Source organism: Balaenoptera musculus, chromosome 12 (assembly GCF_009873245.2).
Source record: "Balaenoptera musculus isolate JJ_BM4_2016_0621 chromosome 12, mBalMus1.pri.v3, whole genome shotgun sequence".
Classification (NCBI taxonomy): Eukaryota; Metazoa; Chordata; class Mammalia; order Artiodactyla; family Balaenopteridae; genus Balaenoptera; species Balaenoptera musculus.
Genome location: NC_045796.1, coordinates 40,940,715 through 40,963,489, shown reverse-complemented (window position 1 = coordinate 40,963,489; position 22,775 = coordinate 40,940,715). Strand labels below are relative to the sequence as shown.

General features: G+C 36.3%; 1 protein-coding gene across 5 annotated transcripts in view; it reads right to left on the bottom strand.

Moving 5' to 3' along the window:
- The window catches only part of TBC1D32 (TBC1 domain family member 32), a 189,087-nt gene that overhangs the window by 132,641 nt on the left and 33,671 nt on the right, over window positions 1-22,775 (bottom strand). For 4 of the 5 annotated variants that reach the window (XM_036870860.1, XM_036870861.1, XM_036870862.1 and 1 more), the window contains 4 exons: window positions 22,495-22,639; window positions 20,073-20,132; window positions 12,813-12,903; window positions 2,213-2,353 (listed from right to left, as the gene is read on the bottom strand). In XM_036870860.1, coding sequence (XP_036726755.1) covers window positions 2,213-2,353; window positions 12,813-12,903; window positions 20,073-20,132; window positions 22,495-22,639 — 437 coding nt within the window. The remainder of the gene's footprint in view (window positions 1-2,212; window positions 2,354-12,812; window positions 12,904-20,072; window positions 20,133-22,494; window positions 22,640-22,775) is intronic. The other variant, XM_036870863.1, reaches the window with a different exon arrangement.

The following is a 22,775-nucleotide window of genomic DNA, read 5'->3' as shown; positions in this document are numbered from 1 at the left end:
ATCTATGAATCTGATCAGGGTTGTTTGAGTTTATTCAATTAGGAGCAGTAAAATTCAGCTTAGTATATTGGTCCAGCTAACTTACCGATATAGCACTGTAGAATAGAGGTTAGCAAACTTTCTTGACCAGATAGTGAATAGTGTAGGCTTTGTGGCCAAACAGTCTGTCACAAAGATTCAACTCTGCTCTTGATGCACTAAAGTAGCCATGGACAATTTGCAAATGAATGAGTGTGGCTATTTTCCAAAAAAATTTATGTATGCTGAAATATGAATTTTATATATTTTTTCCCATCACACATTAAGTTTTCCCAATAATTTAAGAATATACAAGCTTATCTTAGCTCAAAAGCCATATAGAACAGTGTACCAGATTTGGTCTATGGGCTATAGTTTACCAACACCTGCTATAGAAGCTTACATAAAAAATTTCTGGTGAAAGCACATGTGAATTAAAAGTGAATGCTGACCTATACTAAATACAGTAGGATAGATCTCTCAAAATTGAGTTTTGAGATGATCTGTGACATCTGATAGGCCAAAATGTTGCTGTCAAAAGTCAATTAAAATGCTAAATAAGTTAGATGATAGACATAAATTTAAGCTGAACACCTGAAACATCACAAATATACATTAATCTTTCTATTTCTGTAAAGTTCACAATATCCTATACAACGGCAGCTCTTTTCTTGAAAGTCATTTCTCTGCGTGCCCATTATACCTAGGATTATGTGGCAGTACCACAAAAAAGTACATAAAACACTTTTTCTTAAGGAGTTCATAATCAACTTAACCATGGAGAAAAGGCTTAAGTAAAACAACTAGGAAACAGTATAAAATGTTCAAAATGAAGATACTTTATAACAGGATTGGGAATCTATAGCCATCATATCCTAATTTTGTAAGGCCTGAAAGCTAAGAATGATTTTTCCATTTTTAAAAGGTGTGTAAAGCATGTCAGGGTCCTCAAAACCATTCCAAGATTCACTAGGAAGACTCACAGAATTCAACATACAGTAATACCCCCAGCTATGATTTATTATAACAAAAGGATACAAAGTAAAATCAAAGGGAAAAGCCACATAGGGTGAAATCAAGAGCAAACCAGGTACAACTGTGTAAGAGTCCTCTCCCAAGGAATCACACAGAATACACTTAATTCTGCCAACAACAAGTTGTGACAACACATGTGAAATGCTGTCTACCAAGGAAGCTCATTAGAGAGTCAATGCGCAAAGTTGTTTATTGGAGACTGGTCATATATATATAAGCACTCTCTGCCCAATACATACCAGGATTCCAGACACCCAGAAGGAAAGCAGGTTTTCAGCTTAAAACACATTGTTTGTATTAAGAGTGGCTCACTATGCCTAAAAAGTTATTAGTTCTGGCAACAGTGAAAAATCCAAGTTCCTAGATGCCAGCCAAAGTCCAGCCTTGCAAGCAGCCCTTTCTAAGGATAGTGGTCTCTGGGCCTAATATGTTAACTTTTTTGCACATGCATGTGTGTGCATACATACACACACAAAGAATATGCAACAGAGACAGTATGTGGTCCAAAAAATTTACTATCTGGCACTTTACAGGCAAAGTTTGCTGATCTCTACTCTGTACTATATTTCTAGAATAGACAAAAGTTTTAAGGGAAGTAAGGAAGACAACTAACAGCATGTGAATTCTGAAGGAGAAAACTTTAAAAACGGGACTTAGGGTAACAATAATATAGTAATATATCATATGGTACAGGGCTTTGCAGTTTATAAAATACTATTCCCAAACCTCTTCTCTGTGATCATCTCAAATATTCCCTGAGTCCAGCACTGATATTCCATTTTTACAGATAAAGAAACAAATAGTTCAGTGATTTGCCCAAAGATCTCAGCTAGTTTTTAGGGGAACCAGAACTTAAACAAGGACTTCTAGTTCTGGATCCAGATTTGGATCATCCAGTATATCTAGGATTTTGAAGGGCAGAGAAAAAATAAGGAAAACATTAAAGACAGGGGAAATAAAATTATACATATAGGAAGAAGTACATAGTGACAAACAAAAAATAATAATAACACTTCAAGATATGTAAGCCTGTCAGCAGAACAAAAAGGTATGTTGCTCAGTACCCTAGGAGAGACCAAGCTAAATCTCTAAATTTTAAAAATCCATAGCACAAATCTTACCATACCTGAACATATTCATATCTCCTAATTGCACTTACCTTTTTTATTCTTCAGCTTTATAGGAAATAGCTTTCTGCCTTGTGTATAGATCAATAATCTTCCTAAAAGGCACAGTGAGTGAATGAAATAAATATATTGTAATTCTTGTCCTGAGTAGTAGAAAGTTTTCTGCTTATTCCCTTAAAAGAAAAACAATTACATTTGTTTTAATGCCATTATATTTTACAGTACTTATTTCATTCCCCTCTGAATATTAAACAAGGCTGCAGTCTATAATGGAGACACTTGGTGTAAATTTTTTAAAAAATTCTTTACTGTTTCCCAAGATACTTTAACACACTTAAATCTGAAGAAAAGCATTCATTATAAAATTTATCAAACCTCAGAAAAGTACAACATGCAGTGTTCATTCTAAAACAAACACCATAAGATTGTTAGTTATCTCTCATTATAAACATACTTCAAGTTAAGAAAGAAAGGAATATAAAACATTACTTATTGTTTAATTCTACCAATTAAAAGCCAGTACTACAGACGATCATATTTATAACCATGTTTGCAAATGAAATTACAATCTGTAACAAAATACAGACTCCTTCTAACATATATCATTTATTCACTCATTCATCCATACATTCGAGATCTATTGAGTACCTCTTTTATTTAAGAGCCTGAACTATTTGCTGGTGTCAAAAACCAAGAAGCAGCATGAAACTGGCCTTCCAATTCAGAGTATGGCAAACAGCCTGATATGAACAGAGCATGGCGAGGACAAGTAGGAGAAACAAAAGGCTAGAGGGTAGCTGCAGCAGATCACATAGAACTTAGCTGCAGAAACAGTATGGGCTATATTATAGAGGCAACTGGGATGATATTAAAGGGTTTCAAGCAGCAAAGGAATCAAACACGCATGTGGAAAACTGACTCTGATGGCAACATGGAAAGGTGAATGGAAGAAGGCCAAGGCTTAAAGTAAGACTCATTAGGAAAATCATGAACAAAAGCCTCCATAAGAAAAAAGAATGGAGGAGATTAACCAAGATGGCGGAGTAGAAGGACGTGCTCTCACTCCCTCTTGCGAGAGCACCAGAATCACCACTGGCTGCTGGACAATCATTGACAGGAAGACCCTGGACTTCACCAAGGAGGATACCCCGCGTCCAAGGACAGAGGAGAAGCCACAGTGAGACGGTAGGAGGGGCGCAATCAGAGTAAAATCAAATCCCATAACTGCTGGGTGGGTGACTCACAGACTGGCGAACACTTATACCACAGAATTCCACCCACTGGAGTGAAGGTTCTGAGCCCCACGTCAGGCTTCCCAACCTGGGGGTCCGGCAACGGGAGGAGAAATTCCTAGAGAATCAGACTTTGAAGCCTAGTGGGAATTGATTGCAGGACTTTGACAGGACTGGGGGAAACAGAGACCCCACTCTTGGAGGGCACACACAAAGTAATGTGTGCATCGGGACCCAGGGGAAGGAACAGTGACCCTGGGGGAGACTGAACCAGACCTACCTGCTGGTGTTGGGGGGTCTCCTGCAGAGGCGAGTAGTGGCTCTGTTTCACCGTGGGGATAAGGACACTGGCAGCAGAGGCTCTGGGAAGTTCTCCTTGGCGTGAGCCCTCCCAGAGTCTGCCATTAACCCCACCAAAGAGCACCGGTAGGCTCCAGTGTTGGGTTGCCTCAGGCAAAACAACCAACAGGGAGGGAACCCAGCCCCACCCATCAACAGTCAAGTGGATTAAGGTTTTACTGAGCTCTGACCGCCACAGCAACAGGGAGGGAACCCAGCCCCACCCATCAACAGTCAAGTGGATTAACCGCCACAGCAACAGTCAGCTCTACCCACCACCAGAGCCTCCCATCAAGCCTCTTAGATAGCCTCAACCACCAGAGGGCAGACAACAGAAGCAAGAAAAAACTACGATCCTGCAGCCTGTGGACCAAAAACCACAGTTACAGAAAGATAGAGAAGATGAAAAGGCAGAGGGCTATGTACCAGATGAAGGAACAAGAAAAAACCCCAGAAAAACAACTAAATGAAGTGGAGATAGGCAACCTTCCAGAAAAAGAATTCAGAATAATGATAGTGAAGATGATCCAGGACCTCGGAATAAGAATGGAGGCAAAGATTGAGAAGATGCAAGAAATGATTAACAAAGACCTAGAAGAATTAAAGAACAAACAAACAGAGATCACCAATACAATAACTGAAATGAAAACTACACTAGAAGGAATCAATAGCAGAATAACTGAGGCAGAAGAACGGATAAGTGACCTGGAAGACAGAATGGTAGAATTCACTGTTGCAGAACAGACTAAAGAAAAAAGAATGAAAAGAAATGAAGACAGCCTAAGAGACCTCTGGGACAACATTAAACGCAACAACATTCGCATTATAGGGGTCCCAGAAGGAGAAGAGAGAGAGACAGGACCAGAGAAAATATTTGAAGAGATTATAGTTGAAAACTTCCCTAACATGGGAAAGGAAATAGCCACCCAAGTCCAGGAAGCGCAGAGAGTCCCATACAGAATAAACCCAAGGAGAAACACGCCGAGACACATAGTAATCAAAGTGGCAAAAATTAAAGACAAAGAAAAATTATTGAAAGCAGCAAGGGAAAAACGACAAATAACATACAAGGGAACTCCCATAAGGTTAACAGCTGATTTCTCAGCAGAAACTCTGCAAGCCAGAAGGGAGTGGCATGATATACTTAAAGTGATGAAAGGGAAGAACCTACAACCAAGGTTACTCTACCCGGCAAGGATCTCATTTAGATTTGATGGAGGAATCAAAAGCTTTGCAGACAAGCAAAAGCTAAGAGAATTCAGCACCACCAAACCAGCTCTACAACAAATGCTAAAGGAACTTCTCTAAGTGGGAAACACAAGAGAAGAAAAGGACCTACAAAAACAAACCCAAAACAATTAAGAAAATGGTCATAGGAACATACATATCGATAATTACCTTAAACGTGAATGGATTAAATGCCCCAACCAAAAGACATAGACTGGCTGAATGGATACAAAAACAAGACCCATATATATGCTGTCTACAAGAGACCCACTTTAGACCTAGGGACACATACAGACTGAAAGTGAGGGGATGGAAAAAGATATTCCATGCAAATGGAAATCAAAAGAAAGCTGGAGTAGCTATACTCATATCAGATAAAATAGACTTTAAAATAAAGAAGGTTACAAGAGACAAGGAAGGACACTACATAATGATCCAGGGATCAATCCAAGAAGAAGATATAACAATTATAAATATATATGCACCCAACATAGGAGCACCTCAATACATAAGGCAACTGCTAACAGCTATAAAAGAGGAAATCGACAGTAACACAATAATAGTGGGGGACTTTAACACCTCACTTACACCAATGGACAGATCATCCAAAATGAAAATAAATAAGGAAACAGAAGCTTTAAATGACACAATAGACCAGATAGATTTAATTGATATATATAGGACATTCCATCCAAAAACAGCAGATTACACGTTCTTCTCAACTGCACACGGAACATTCTCCAGGATAGATCACATCTTGGGTCACAAATCAAGCCTCAGTAAATTTAAGAAAATTGAAATCATATCAAGCATCTTTTCTGACCACAACGCTATGAGATTAGAAATGAATTACAGGGAAAAAAACGTAAAAAGGACAAACACATGGAGGCTAAACAATACGTTACTAAATAACCAAGAGATCACTGAAGAAATCAAAGAGGAAATCAAAAAATACCTAGAGACAAATGACAATGAAAACACGACGACCCAAAACCTATGGGATGCAGCAAAAGCGGTTCTAAGAGGGAAGTTTATAGCTATACAAGCCTACCTAAAGAAACAAGAAAAATCTCAAGTAAACAATCTAACCTTACACCTAAAGAAACTAGAGAAAGAAGAACAAACAAAACCCAAAGTTAGCAGAAGGAAAGAAATCATAAAGATCAGAGCAGAAATAAATGAAATAGAAACAAAGAAAACAATAGCAAAGATCAATAAAACTAAAAGTTGGTTCTTTGAGAAGATAAACAAAATTGATAAGCCATTAGCCAGACTCATCAAGAAAAAGAGGGAGAGGACTCAAATCAATAAAATCAGAAATGAAAAAGGAGAAGTTACAACAGACACCGCAGAAATACAAAGCATCCTAAGAGACTACTACAAGCAACTTTATGCCAATAAAATGGACAACCTGGAAGAAATGGACAAATTCTTAGAAAGGTATAACCTTCCCAGACTGAATCAGGAAGAAACAGAAAATATGAACAGACCAATCACAAGTAATGAAATTGAAACTGTGATTAAAAATCTTCCAACAAACAAAAGTCCAGGACCAGATGGCTTCACAGGTGAATTCTATCAAACATTTAGAGAAGAGCTAACACCCATCCTTCTCAAACTCTTCCAAAAAATTGCAGAGGAAGGAACACTCCCAAACTCATTCTATGAGGCCACCATCACCCTGATACCAAAACCAGACAAAGACACTACAAAAAAAGAAAATTACAGACCAATATCACTGATGAATATAGATGCAAAAATCCTCAACAAAATACTAGCAAACAGAATCCACCAACACATTAAAAGGATCATACACCACGATCAAGTGGGATTTATCCCAGGGATGCAAGGATTCTTCAATATACGCAAATCAATCAATGTGATACACCATATTAACAAATTGAAGAATAAAAACCATATGATCATCTCAATAGATGCAGAAAAAGCTTTTGACAAAATTCAACACCCATTTATGATAAAAACTCTCCAGAAAGTGGGCATAGAGGGAACCTACCTCAACATAATAAAGGCCATATATGACAAACCCACAGCAAACATCATTCTCAATGGTGAAAAACTGAAAGCATTTCCTCTAAGATCAGGAACGAGACAAGGATGTCCACTCTCACCACTATTATTCAACATAGTTCTGGAAGTCCTAGCCACGGCAATCAGAGAAGAAAAAGAAATAAAAGGAATACAAATTGGAAAAGAAGAAGTAAAACTGTCACTGTTTGCGGATGACATGATACTATACATAGAGAATCCTAAAACTGCCACCAGAAAACTGCTAGAGCTGATTAATGAATATGGTAAAGTTGCAGGATACAAAATTAATGCACAGAAATCTCTTGCATTCCTATACACTAATGATGAAAAATCTGAAAGAGAAATTATGGAAACACTCCCATTTACCATTGCAACAAAAAGAATAAAATACCTAGGAATAAACCTACCTAGGGAGACGAAAGACCTGTATGCAGAAAACTATAAGACACTGATGAAAGAAATTAAAGATGATACCAACAGATGGAGAGATATACCATGTTCTTGGATTGGAAGAATCAACATTGTGAAAATGAGTATACTACCCAAAGCAATCTACAGATTCAATGCAATCCCTATCAAATTACCAATGGCATTTTTTACGGAGCTAGAACAAATCATCTTAAAATTTGTATGGAGACACAAAAGACCCCGAATAGCCAAAGCAGTCTTGAGGGAAAAAAATGGAGCTGGAGGAATCAGACTCCCAGACTTCAGACTATACTACAAAGCTACAGTAATCAAGACAGTATGGTACTGGCACAAAAACAGAAACATAGATCAATGGAACAAGATAGAAAGCCCAGAGATTAACCCACGCACCTATGGTCAACTAATCTATGACAAAGGAGGCAAAGATATACAATGGAGAAAAGACAGTCTCTTCAATAAGTGGTGCTGGGAAAACTGGACAGCTACATGTAAAAGAATGAAATTAGAATACTCCCTAACACCATACACAAAAATAAACTCAAAATGGATTAGAGACCTAAATATAAGACTGGACACTATAAAACTCTTAGAGGAAAACATAGGAAGAACACTCTTTGACATAAATCACAGCAAGATCTTTTTTGATCCACCTCCTAGAGTAATGGAAATAAAAACAAAAATAAACAAATGGGACCTAATGAAACTTCAAAGCTTTTGCACAGCAAAGGAAACCATAAACAAGACGAAAAGACAACCCTCAGAATGGGAGAAAATATTTGCAAATGAATCAACGGACAAAGGATTAATCTCCAAAATATATAAACAGCTCATTCAGCTCAATATCAAAGAAACAAACACCCCAATCCAAAAATGGGCAGAAGACCTAAATAGACATTTCTCCAAAGAAGACATACAGATGGCCACGAAGCACATGAAAAGATGCTCAACATCACTAATTATTAGAGAAATGCAAATCAAAACTACAATGAGGTATCACCTCACTCGTGTTAGAATGGGCATCATCAGAAAATCTACAAACAACAAATGCTGGAGAGGGTGTGGAGAAAAGGGAACCCTCTTGCACTGTTGGTGGGAATGTAAATTGATACAGCCACTATGGAGAACAGTATGGAGGTTCCTTAAAAAACTAAAAATAGAATTACCATATGACCCAGCAATCCCACTACTGGGCATATACCCAGAGAAAACCGTAATTCAAAAAGACACATGCACCCGAATGTTCATTGCAGCACTATTTACAATAGCCAGGTCATGGAAGCAACCTAAATGCCCATCAACAGACGAATGGATAAAGAAGTTGTGGTACATATATACAATGGAATATTACTCAGCCATAAAAAGGAACGAAATTGAGTCATTTGTTGAGACATGGATGGATCTAGAGACTGTCATACAGAGTGAAGTAAGTCAGAAAGAGAAAAACAAATATCGTATATTAATGCATGTATGCGGAACCTAGAAAAATGGTACAGATGAGCCAGTTTGCAGGGCAGAAGTTGAGACACAAATGTAGAGAATGGTCATATGGACACCAAGGGGGGAAAACTGCGGTGAGGTGGGGATGGTGGTGTGCTGAATTGGGCAATTGGGATTGACATGTATACACTGATGTGTATAAAACTGATGCCTAATAAGAACCTGGGATTGGGATTGGGATTGGGATTGACATGTATACACTGATGTGTATAAAACTGATGCCTAATAAGAACCTGCAGTATAAAAAAACAAACAAAACAACTAATACTAAACTTTCATTGGGTTATTTGTATGGAAATATGTTAATATAAATGTTTCAGACATTACATGAAATTTCTAAAAATCTTATATTTGTATTTGTATGGAAATATGTATGGAAATATGTTAATATAAATGTTTCAGACATTACATGAAATTTCTAAAAATCTTATATTTGTATTTGTATGGAAATATGTATGGAAATATGTTAATATAAATGTTTCAGACATTACATGAAATTTCTAAAAATCTTATATTTGTATTTGTATGGAAATATGTATGGAAATATGTTAATATAAATGTTTCAGACATTACATGAAATTTCTAAAAATCTTATATGTTCTGGTATAATGTTATAAGTAATAATCCTAGTTATTACTTTAAAATGTATATCTCAGAAATAACTAATTTTCTTGTCAACTGCATTATTATGAACTTTCATCAAATCTTTAACCGTGGTCATTTTTAAGTCTTTTGTCATTTACAGACAGTTCTGGGTGTACTCTGATGATTTTGCAAATATGTTCCTATAAAAGGGTTTCATCTTCAAGAAATTCATGGAAAAGACTCTGACAAGTACAGGTTTCTGGTAACTGACTGTACTGCTGAACTGAATGAATAAGCATTTTCAGAACTCTAATGAAAAACTGATGAACTCATAAAAGTGCTAACAAAAGATCAAGATGAAAAAAAAATTAATTACATGGGACTGAGTGAACTGATGAGGATGAGTATAATTTTTGTGACTTTCTGTCTGAATTTAAAAAAAAAAAAAAAATCCCACAAGGACTCAGAGGCAAAGAATATACGAATCAATTTTCACTGCAAAGTAAAGAAGCTGTTACAGTGGAGGATTACTGGACTGAATGTCAATATTATGACATAGTACGAGTGTGTTTCATGTTTGGTAATTGCAATCATTGTTGCTTTTGTTGTGGTCATCCATGTACAACGCTTGGTGTCAGTCTATTTATGTCTTGTAAAAATAAAATACAGTGTGTGTGTGTGTGAATAAAAAAAAAAAAAAAAAAAAAAAATAAGTGTTCCATTCAGTTTTGGAAGTTTCAGGGCCAAGGTTTTCCAATTCAGTTTTAAGAAAAGTAAATTTAGGGATTTCAAAAGTTCTCCATAATGGGCATCGATATTGTAACTTGCCTTTGGTCAGGTCGGTCCATTTAGTTAGAAATGTCCATGCAGAAGGACCGTGGTTTTTAAACATAAAATCAGCAAAAAAAAAAAAAAAAAAAAAAAAAATGGAGAACAGCAGACAGATGTTTAAGGAACTGAAATCAATATGCCTTAGCCAGAATTACATGTAGACCATGAAAAGATAAAAAAAAATTCTCAAGTTCCTAACTCAAATATCTGTGTACATAGTAAATTCTTCTTCTATTTAATTCTGAAGAAAAAATGTTTAGAAAGAAAATAGTGATTTCAGCCCTTGATATTTTAATATTGAAGTTCCCATGGATCTTCCAGATAGAATACTAAATATAATGAGTACATTGGTCTGGAATTCATGAAAGGAGTATAGACTTAAATATTTCAGAGTCATCACTTATATATATAAATATGTAATATTTGAAACCATGAGAGTGAATGGGCTCCCTCAAGAAAGAACAGGTAGACTAAGCTGAAAAAAAAAATAAAAGGCAAAACTTTTGTGAGTACAGACATATAAAGAAAAGAGCTCTTCAAGTGACTAAGAAAAACTTATTAGATGAGAATGAAGAAATCAAAGAATGGTACTAGGAAGATGAGGGAAAGGGTCAAGAGACGCGAATGCTATAAAATGAGGGCAAGAAAGAAGAGAAAGTTAATAATGGGAAGATCATTGAATCATAGAAATAAAAGCCTCATTTCCGTGGTTGAGAAGTGAATAGGCGGTAAAGAAATGGGGCCTGGGTGTATATTAAACACTTGGAAGGCCTTTTCTCTTAAGGGAAGCAGAGAGATGTGAGGTACATATGAACTTGCTCAGTTTTTTATATGAAAGATATGAGTAGGTTTAGAGAATGCAAGGAAAGGTACCAATAGAAGGGGAGACACAACAACAAATGAAGCAATGTCCTGGTTCTTAAAAAAAATAAAATAAAAAAAAAAACACCAGATGGAAACAGAATCAAGAACAGTCAAATGGATCAATCTGGAACAGAAGGATTACTCTTCATTGTAGCCTGGAGAAGGGAATACTGATAAGGGCATATAAATATGCACCTGTAGGTATAGATGCAGGACATTTGGGGATTTCATATCCAAAATGTTCCATTTTTCTCAGTAAAGTAGGATGCAAGGTTTCCTCGAGAGAAAAGTGGGCAGGAGCAAGGCAGGGGGTTTGATGGGACTGGTGGAACACTGAAGAAAGAACATCTAAGTTGATTCCAAAGCAACACAAAGAGCCATGGAAGCTAGAGAAATACATCAGCGCACCATCAATTTAACGTTACAATGCTCTTTGTTCAGTTTCCTGGGGACCAGAGATGATCTAAAGTTGAGTAACTGCAGGCAGGAAACTCTGAAAGAGAAGAAAGCAAGAATTTTGAAAGAAATGTCAAAAGAATGCAGTGAAACACCCAGAGGTCTTCACTAGACAGGGAAAAAATCAAAGCCATGAAGGGCTGGGAGAGTGGTAGAGGGAAAAAAAGCTAAATACAACATTTTAATACTAGATTAGAAAAATTTGTGAATTTACAGATGATAGAATATATATATCAACTTATATACCTTTTTTGTCTCTCAAAGTTCTGGCTTCTGTACTTTCTCCTCTACTACAAAACACTTATCTGTTGAAACCTGTTAATAATTGGTCTTTCACCATTTTTCTTGAGTTAAGAATTTACTCAGGGATAAAGAAAATTATAAGATATCTTCATATTCTCAAAGAACTTAATATTTGCTTAGAGAAGTGACATAAAATAGGATGATAAAAGACATCAAATTCACATGGCAAGTTGTGTGACGTAAGCAAAAGAGCAAAAAAAATTCACACTAGGCAAAGGAAGCTTCCTGAAAAACAAAGTTTATTCTTTCACAATAAGATTTATATCAGTGTAGGGGATTATGGATAGTGGCAGCTGGAGTAGGAATAATAAAGTATGCAGGCACTGGTATGCCTTCTAAGAGAAGATTCACTTTAATCAATAACTAGATATGAGATTGGATAGATATATTAGGGCCAGATTATGAAATATCTAGGATATTTTAGCTCAGACTGAGGATAAGCAGAAAAGAATCACAGAGTGGGGTGAAGTGTCCAATAATAAAACAGTATTTTATAAAACAGAAATATTCCTCCCACTAAAATGCATAAATGACTGATATATTTTCATTCTTTCTTCCTCTAGTGTATTATTGCAGCATAACACACTAGGACATACACCGTGGTATGAACTGAAGAACTGCAGATGGTAAGATTCACTACAATAACTTCAAATGTAGATCTGCTATAAAAAGTCATCATTATGGTATATCTTAAATTTGTGGAAAGTATTTTGTATTAGCAAAAGCAATCTAATTCATCATGATATTAAAAAATAAATTACTAAGCTATTTTTATTACAAAATTTACCATTTTTAAAATGTAACAAGATATCATACTTACCACAAGGCTTTGAATGTCCCCAAACCTCATCAGCTTTCATGGTTTCACACAACTCAAAGTACTGAACACACTGCTGAACTGCTGTAGTTATCTAATAAAATAATAGCTTATTAATTCCAGAAGTTTAAGTCCACAAGTCCATGTATTAAAAGAAGTTAGTCAAGGCTGTAAAATATGCTGGGAAAATATTTAAGAAAAATATTCAGAAAATCTAGAATAGCACCTTTCCAGGCCATTAAAGCTCAGTCTCCCCAGTTACATTTTAACTATGGCATCATTCTGGGAAACACAGAAAGTATTTGTAAACTAACAAATATAACATTGTCACAATGTTGGTGTCAAGGCAAAAATACAACTGTACTTTACATTTTATAGTGAAAGATGCAAAAATTCTGGCCATGACTTTAAAAATTATCTTGCCAATATCCCCAGTTCCCTTGCCTTTGAGTCTTTTCTTCCTACTTAGCCAGCAAAATGTGAACTGGATCTAGCCTTCATTTCTATCTTAGATACCAGAATTGCTAAAAACTGATAAAAAAAAATCTCAATCCAAAGAACAGTCATAAAAAATGACCTCCAACTTCTATACCCAGTGATTCTCTGATAGTCTTTATTCTACCTCCTTCTCCCATTCTCCTCAAGCAGAGATTTCCGATCTTCTCCCTTTCTTCTGCACCTACATACTTCCTGTAGATGCCCTCTCCTTCTAACTCTCAAATAAAATAGAGGCCCCCAGTGAGACAAGGAGTGATAACTGTTAGATCTGGTAATAAGGAGGTTTTTGGTGACTTTGAAAAGATCAGTTTCAGGGGAGTTTGGGGAATAAAACTAACTATAAGGAATAGGAACGGAAAAAGTAAAGGCAGCTAGTATAATTTTCATTTTCAAGAAGGCTGGTTGTGAAAGAAAAAAACGAGTAAAACATAGGAGTGGGATCTTAGAGTCAAGAATGAATTCTTCAGGTTGGAAGGATATGGTCATGCTTACGTAAACAGAAAGGAAGTTTGACTATGCAGGAAAGGATAATTGACAGAAGAGTGTCTAAGAGCAGGAGCAGCTAGGACCTAAGTGGAAGGAAGGGTTAAGCTTTAGATGAGAAAAAGATGGAGGTTGTGTGGATAGAGGCAAGTTCAGAATCATGGAATCAAGGAATTGATAGATTTCCTAGTCTCACTCATTCTTATGGCCTCAGTTTCATGCAAAAGAGTTAACATGGCAGGATTTCTATCGTTAGAGAGGCCTGCTTACAAGATTGGTCCTTAACCAGCATCTGGGAACTTTGGATTTCAGGAGCTTCCCCCCATTCTAAGAACTGTACCTAAACTGTACAAACAATGTGGTTTATGCGGAACGTCTGTTTTCCTTCTGGGGATGTGGAATCCCTGGTATGTAGTAGGCAGAAGGTGCCAACATGATTAACCCCCAATTTGAAAAGAAAATGGGCACTAAGTCTCTAATTAGCTACCCTGGTAAACAACATTTCACATGAGCGGTCACAATTGACACTGGAGAAATTAAGTGGAGTCCTGTGTGACTCCACTGGCAAAAAAGACTCTTGGAGGGGCTTCCCTGGTGGCGCAGTGGTTGAGAATCTGCCTGCCAATGCAGGGGACACGGGTTCGAGCCCTGGTCTGGGAAGATCCCACATGCCGCGGAGCAACTAGGCCCGTGAGCCACAACTACTGAGCCTGCGCGTCTGGAGCCTGTGCTCCGCAACAAGAGAGGCCACGATAGTGAGAGGCCCGCGCACCGCGATGAAGAGTGGCCCCCACTCACCGCAATTGGAGAAAGCCCTCACACAGAAACGAAGACCCAACACAGCCAAAAATAAATAAATTAATTAATTTAAAAAAAAAAGTTCTCATCACACAAAAAAATTTGTAACTATGTTTGGTGATACATGTTAACTAGAAATATTGTGGTCATCATTTCGTAATATAAAAAAAAAAAAAAAAAAAAGACTCTTGGAGGCTTATGCTTGGTATCCTCCAGACTTTACCCAATGCGCCTCTTCCCTACACCAGTTTTGCTTTGTATCTTTTTTCTGTAAGAAATCATATCTGGGAGTACAACTATGTGCTGACTCCTATAAGTCCTCCCAGCAAATCATCAAATCTGGGGGTGGGCTTGGGGAACCCCCCTTCCATATCTATGTCTTATCTAAATCAAACTTTAGGATCCAGATCAATAAAATGAAACTTCCCCCCAGAAATCTGGATCTCAAACCCAATATGACCAAATCTACCTAATCTAAAGGTATAACCTTTCCCAACTTTCCTATTTTCTTCCTACTGTTATTTATCTCAATGAATGACAGACATTCAAATGAGTAAGTCCTCACCCAACCCCCTTTCAAAAAGCTAAGTCCTCTAAAACCTACATTCTAAATATAGTACTCCTGAGTCCACCCATTTATCTCAATACACTGTCATAGCCTTAATTCATGTTTCCATCATCTTTTGCTTGGATTACTGCAAAGCCTCTTAGGGGAGAAGTATTGAAGTAAAAACTATCTCCACGTAGCACCTTCAGCCCATTTTCTAAATTTTCCAAAGCCCTAATATGATCATATTACTTCAGTACATGAAAATCTATCAGTGGCTCACTAAACCTCCAGAATAAAGGTCAATCTCCTAAATTTGACAATAAGAACTTTTTAATGACCTAACATTAGTCTTATTCCTCTTATCCTCTAGATGTCCCCCTCCCCAGCCACACACACATGCAGAGAAATACATCTACCTGTGTAAAAGTCTGTCACCAAAAGCCAGTTCAACATGTGACCAGTCAAATGACCAATTCATTAAAAGCAAGTCCACTAAAAATCTCACCAGTCAATGCATACCAATTGAATTTGAAACACATTCAAAACTGAAATTAACAACTCATTTTTATCTGCAAAAGGGAAAGGGCTGAAGATTCCCCTTAAGTAGCTCTTTTCTATTTTTAATGGAATTATGAGGCCCTATCCTGCCTCATACATGAATGAAACAAACTGAGGTCAACTGGCACATACCCAATTTAAAGCATCTAAGAACTTTTCAAAAAACATGATCCACTTAATATTAGCTTTCAGGGAACTGATTTTCAGGAAATTTCTCTAATACTAATTCACATTTCTCTTAGCAATCTATGTCTAGCCATATGAAATATGTGCAGTTTCCAAGTGTACTATGTGTTTTCTAATCCCTAAAGCCTTTAAACATGCTATTCCATGGCCCTGAAATATTTTCCCACCACTACCTTAACCACCACCCCTCTTTCCCAGAATAACACCTATTCATTAATAAAAAATTTCCCACTATCCTTGAAAATGAGCAATTGTTCTATAGATAAAAACCAGAACCATATTTCTATATAACCATGGTTAACAGGTATCTAGAACAAGTTTAAAACCTTGTTAATCATGACATGTCAACAGATCTCAATGAACATACTGTTGTAAGCAAACCAATTAGTTAGCCCCTTTCTTCTAAAAGTCAGCCAACAACAGACAACATTCCAGGAAATCTACAGTTGGCATGAACTCACTCTCACCTCTGAAAGCCCAACCTGAGTTCCAAGTTTTCCCCGAAATTTTATATTAACAATCTGCTTTGCCTAATTAAGTAAGCAATAAACTCAGTTTTATTCATTGTGTCAGATACTGAACAGTGGTCTTAACCCTCAATGATTCTGGAGCTTACATTGAGATTACACCTTGAGGATTCTCATTTGGCATCATTCCATGGGGTCCTCAAAGAAGAGTGTTCACTGGGTCCCCAAGTCCCAAACTTTGATAATCCTTCAGATTTGCCACCACGTGAGTCTGTCTCAACAATGATCTAAGCTTCAACTTGCTTCACTGAGTTCTCATTGCTAGATTTTATTATCCTTGGATTTGTAATGAAATACGTCTTTGTACAAAGTAGCCTTTTGTTTTGGAGGAGCACCATTTGGTCAACAGTTCTACTATTAACCTGCTTATTCTTCTGTGCTCATTTTGCTTTTGTTGTTATTTGTAGACTCTGAACTCCTGTCTTCTTTTGGTTTAGCTTGCATCTACTGAATATATAAAGGAGTGTTCATAGGAAACAAAAGGAGGCATAGTCCAAAAAGTCTCTAATCCAGTCAATCCAATCCAAGCCAGCCCTGAGATGAGTGGCTACCAGCAACAAACTCATGCAAAGGCAACTGGTCAAACTGCCTTGGGACTTCTACAAAAATTTCATGAGGACACTCCCTGACTTGTCAATTCTTGAAAGAGGAGAATCAATGATCATCATGCCACCAATCACACAGCCCCTCCCTAGCTTCTGCTTAGTCAGAACCTGAGACACCATTCATAAGCACACACTTTTGCCCAAAAGTATAGTGATCTGTTTCATGTTTGTCATGAGTTTATCTAAGGTGCAACCTCCTTGACAGAACTACTTCCTAGATGAACTTACTCTTAAGATCCTAGTTCTTACACATAAATTGGTAAATAGCAACAAAAAATGACTTTGAAAAACTGCCATTATGGAGAACTTTTGACGTGACAAATATACTTAAGAGAGGCTCTAAAGAATTAGAAGACAAAAGAACAAATAGCTTCTCTGAGAACTCAAAGTACTATCTCCAAGATAATCTTTCTCACTCTTTAGTTTACTCCCACTCAAACCTTCAAAAACCCATTCTTCCTTGCACTCATTTCTACTCACCTTTATCTTCACTACCCACTTAAACCCACTTCTGTTCCTTCTACTCCTTCCCCTTACTTCTTACATGTGCTATCTTTTATTTGAGAAGGGGTAACAATCACAGAAAAAGGTACATCTTAGAAGAGGGACAATCACATGATATAATATCCCCTTTAAATTGCAGAAGCAAAAAGCAGATCTACAGTAGGTAAATTTAAATATTAAAGAGTCAAGTTGAGAGTATAAAAAGTGATTATCTTAAACCTTAGGAAAGACAAATTTGCTGTAAAATTCAGGATTTTATTTCATACTTATTCTCCTGCACTAGGAAATATGTACCAGCCAGCTCACTTAACTGTTAACCCCTAAGATTGGCGAGGCGGGTTGCCCAATGCTACCTACTGAAAATGTCATATGTGCCAGAGACAGAACAAACTGCACAAAAGAGTACAAACTGCACAAAACTGCACTAACACATATTACTTTTAAATTTAAATTAATTAAAATTAAAGAATCAATTTAGGGACTTCCCTGGTGGCACAGTCATAAAGAATATGTCTGCCAATGCAGGGGACATGGGTTTGAGCCCTGGCCTGGGAAGATACCACATGCCACGGAGCAACTAAGCCCGTGCACCACAACTACTGAGCCTGCGCTCTAGAGCTCACGAGCCACAACTACTGAGTCCGCATGCCACAACTACTTAAGTCCGTGCACCTAGAGCCTGTGCTCCGCAACAAGAGAAGCCACCACAGTGTGAAGCCCACACACCACAATGAAGAGTAGCCCCCGCTCGCAGCAACTAGAGAAAACCCGTGCACAGCAATGAAGACCCACCGCAGCCAAAAATAAATAAATAAAAGGGGGTAAAAAAGGAATCAATTTAGTCTCTTAGTTTCCCTAACCACATTAAGTTTTCAGTAGACACATACAGCTAATGGCTACCCCACTGGACAATGCAGATGTTTCACTGTTGTAGAAAATGTAGAAAATCAAATAGCACTGTTGAGAAGCTAGAGGAAATGCTTTAGTAGATACTCATGTTAAACAAGCTGCTATGACTGCAGTCCTTTTGTAAGGATCTCTTATAAAACAAAAGACAAATCCATGGAGTGGTCCAAAGTTCCCACTGCAGATATACAAAATTTGATCTTCAGTTCTGAAAGGAAAATGGGAACACACACACATGGCATCCATTTTCCCCAATGTTTCTTTTCAAAAGTTGGGTTTACTTTTAAAATTATACACACACACACCCACACACAAACACACCATTAAAAAAAAAAAATCTCTTGATATTTTGGTAAATTTAGGAAAGCTTTAAGAGAAAATGAGGTTTAAGAGGAAATCTCATGCAAGTTTGATTAATTATGAACATGAAATATTTGAACAAGTTGATAGAACACTGAAGTTGATAATAAAGTAACTATTTGTAGGCTAAGAAGTGATTATAGTATAATTCATTTTTCAAATAAGGAATGGATTTTAAGAGTTAATCTACAAGAAACATTTGAAATATGTCCACTAGGGCCTATGTCATACCAACAGTTATTTGTATGTCAAACCATAAGAGGAAAAAAATTGTTCTTGGTTTTTTTCTCCTTTTTCTATTCTAGCAAGATCACTCTATGCTCATATGGCAGCAACAAATTTCCATTTAAAATGGGAATGAGAGGAATGTGGAAAGACTTTCAGTTTCTCTAAGGATTTTTAAATACCTATTACCTCTACAAATAATTCCCATCCTAATATTCAATATCTCCCTCTTCTCCTTTCTGAAGCCTAATTCTCTTAATTCTCAAACACAAAACAATTATTATTCTCCTTTCTTCAATTTATGTTCTACTGCAGTCTTCCTAAAATTCACAGTTCTAGGAATCTTTCCCTTTACCTCACTTCTCAACTCAAGATTCTACCTAACTACGTAGAACGTATTTATTATCTCAAAGTCATATTAGTATAACTTTAATTTCACAATTTTCATGTTTGTCAATTAATTGCTAGACTTGCTGATTTCAGTTCCTTTCAGTGCCCTAACATGTTGTTCTACTAATAGCAGTAAATGCAGAAAATTTTACTAATATATTTTACAGTATTAGTTTATATTTAGTGTAACTTGAATCAATTTTTGCAACTACAAAAGCATTTACCATTCTGAGTTTTATCATGCAACTTTCAGTTAAAAACATGGATAAATTTTATAGAACAAACTCCCCTACAAACACCTGATCTGAATTAAACTATATGATAATATTGGGTTGGCCAAAAAGTTCATTTGGATTTTTCCATAATGTTACAGAAAAACCTGAGCGAACTTTATGGCCAACCCAATACTTAATATGGCTTATCCCAAAATAGCTAGTTACCAGCTCAATTTACTATGAAGTTATATATTTCCTAACTGTTATCCTGACTGTATTTTAAGTCTCTACTTTTATTCTTTTATGTTCACAGACTGGTAGTTTAAAAGTCACATAAAAGGGGGACTGCTTCATTACCCGATATTAATTAATCACTCAACTTTGCATATTCAAGTTATTACATCAGATATCTTTTTGTGATAATATTTCTCAAGATAAGAACAGAAATATAGACTTACCAGAGATTTATATTTCTTTTCAATAAGTCTTAGTACTGCAGTTCTGCTATAATATGCATGCTAAAATTAGGAGGAAAATGGTATTTAATATTCAAGCTATACCATTCAAAATCTATTTTTCCTGCAACATTTCCTTAACATAAATTACACAATAACTTAGTTTAAATTACTGTAATCAGGGTAAAACACGCTTTTCTAAGTACAATGATTATGAGCACAGCAGTCATAAGAATGAAAATTATATTAAAAACTGGAGCATTTACTGACAGACCAATAGAAAACAATATATCCCTCCGTTGTGTCCAGTTACCATGCTAAATTACTTTAAAGCCAAAAACGAACATGTCTGACTACCAGTGTATGACAGAGCCTAAAGGAAAGATTAAGAAGTGAGGGCGAGGGGGGTCAGGGGAGGAATCACAACTCTCACAGTGAAGAGGGTACTGTACTGTTTACACACGCAGAAATCTGCCAAGGTTGAAATGCTCTGAAGGGACAGTATCTTAATCATTCTCTGCCAGTCATATTTTAAAAATGATTCGAAGTGCCAAAACAACTCTCTCCTTAGAACATAGATGAGATTAAAATATGCTTTTTATGCATTGTACAAAGGGGAAATTTTACATGAATATTACTTATGTTCGATATCATTAGCCTTCAATGTAGTTTCTTTATTTTACTTTAAAAAATTAAATAGTCTGTAAAAACTATCAAAATTCTGGGGAATAGAATTTAATTAAGTGGGGTTTGGGTTAATTGAGGGTTAATCAAAACCCTGTGTGTTTTACCCCTTGTAGCTTAAAATGTTTTAAAAAACCATTAATCTTTTTTCCAGGTTTAGTAAGATAAACATGTTGACTTACAATTAAACTATTGATCATGTTCTAAAACGAAAGCCTCATAGTACATCCCTTAGACCGGAGCTGACATACCACAACCCTCAGGCCAAATTCAGCTGCCCCCTGATTTGGTAAACAATGTTTTATTGTAACATAGTCACATCTATTCATTTATATATTACCTATGGATGCTTCTGGGCTACTTTGAGAACTGAGTAGTTGCAACAGAAACAGGACAGCCCACAAAGCCAGAAATATTTACTGCCTGACCCTTTACATAAAGTTTGACAACTTCTGCCTTAGATGAGTGGAGGAGAATGTGATAAATTTTAATAATACTAGAACACACTTGGGGAGCTGATTTAATAATTTTCCATTGGTTAGTTTTCCTGTAATGTGCATCATTCTCTTAAGAATCAAGTGCTGACAATAAAAATGTTAAGTAAAAAAAGTTAATTATAAACACTTAGAATATGATTTGTTAAAATTTACCTGTTTAGGTCTTTTTTAAAGCATACAACCACATAAAACAAAATCTTAATAGCTGTTATCCCTGTGTTATAGAATTAGAGAAATTTAATTTTATTTGTGCTTTTACATATTTTGTATATTGTCTACAATAGTGGTGTAATTTGATAATCAAAAGAAAGAAAAAGGTCAAATGTCAGATGTGAGGAACAAAGGGTTCAGGTAAAATTAAGTTGAGCAAGCATTTATGAAACATATACTATATGTAGGCCAGGTAAGTGCTAAGCACCAAACAGAATTATGTTTTGGTTAACTGGGCATTATTATACAGTTTAGATAAAAGGCAAAAAAAAAAAAAAAGAAAGAAAGAAAGCCATCAGCAAGATAATGTCCAAATCGTGCTAAGCAGTAAATGAACACATTGCTGCTTTGCATGGTTTGCATGGCAAGTCATGGTCCCATTCCCATCCTTCCCCACTGCAACAAATACAGCTTGAGAGGAACAAAGATGTAAGAACACAAGCCAACACAGCTATGACTACTGCCAGACACAGACCACTCTTATTCAACAGCAGATGAGGGAGGTAACAGTTTAAGAATCTCTTAATATTAGTTCCAGTTCTAAGATAGTGATCAACTTCACAGGAAGTCACCAGCATTCAGGCATTAAACACATTTTCCAAACTGCAATTTCATTAAGTGGCAAATGAAGAGATGTTTTCAAACATCTAAGCCAGAGAAAAGTGAGCATTGAACCCTTATGTTCTACCACATCTGCTTAAAAATTTCGTAGCTTTTAAACTAAGACATGATTTTGGATAGGTCATCAGTTTAATAGATTCAAATGAATTACCATTAAAATCCTTTTCTGACTCTGTCACCTAATAGGTAAACCATCTTGAGCAAATTACTTCTCTATCCCTCAGTTGCTGCATCTGTAAAATGGGATAATAATACCACCACTTATGTCATAGATTGTTATAGGAATTAAGTGAGTTAACACGTGTAAAAGTGATTAGAACTCTTGGCACACAGTAAACATTCAAACAGCAGCTATTCTTTGACACAATAGAGCAATGCAAAGAAAGGTAGTAAAACATTCCATATTTCCTTACCATCCACTTTTTGAACCACACAGCCTTGGTATCAACCAATGCAAGAAAGTATATCGGATCCAAAATCTTTTGTGAGACAAGATGGCTTTGATCATGTTTAACTGATAATAAAGACAAAGTACTCTCCACAATTTCTTCCATATACCTTAAAGTTTGGGGAAAAAAGTGATTTTTAGAAAAAAACAAATGCTATTATATATGTAATCGTGACATTTTATAGTTATGGAATGATAAAGTAATAAGTAATCTTTAGAAACATCATTTTTTAATGTTTCAGTAAA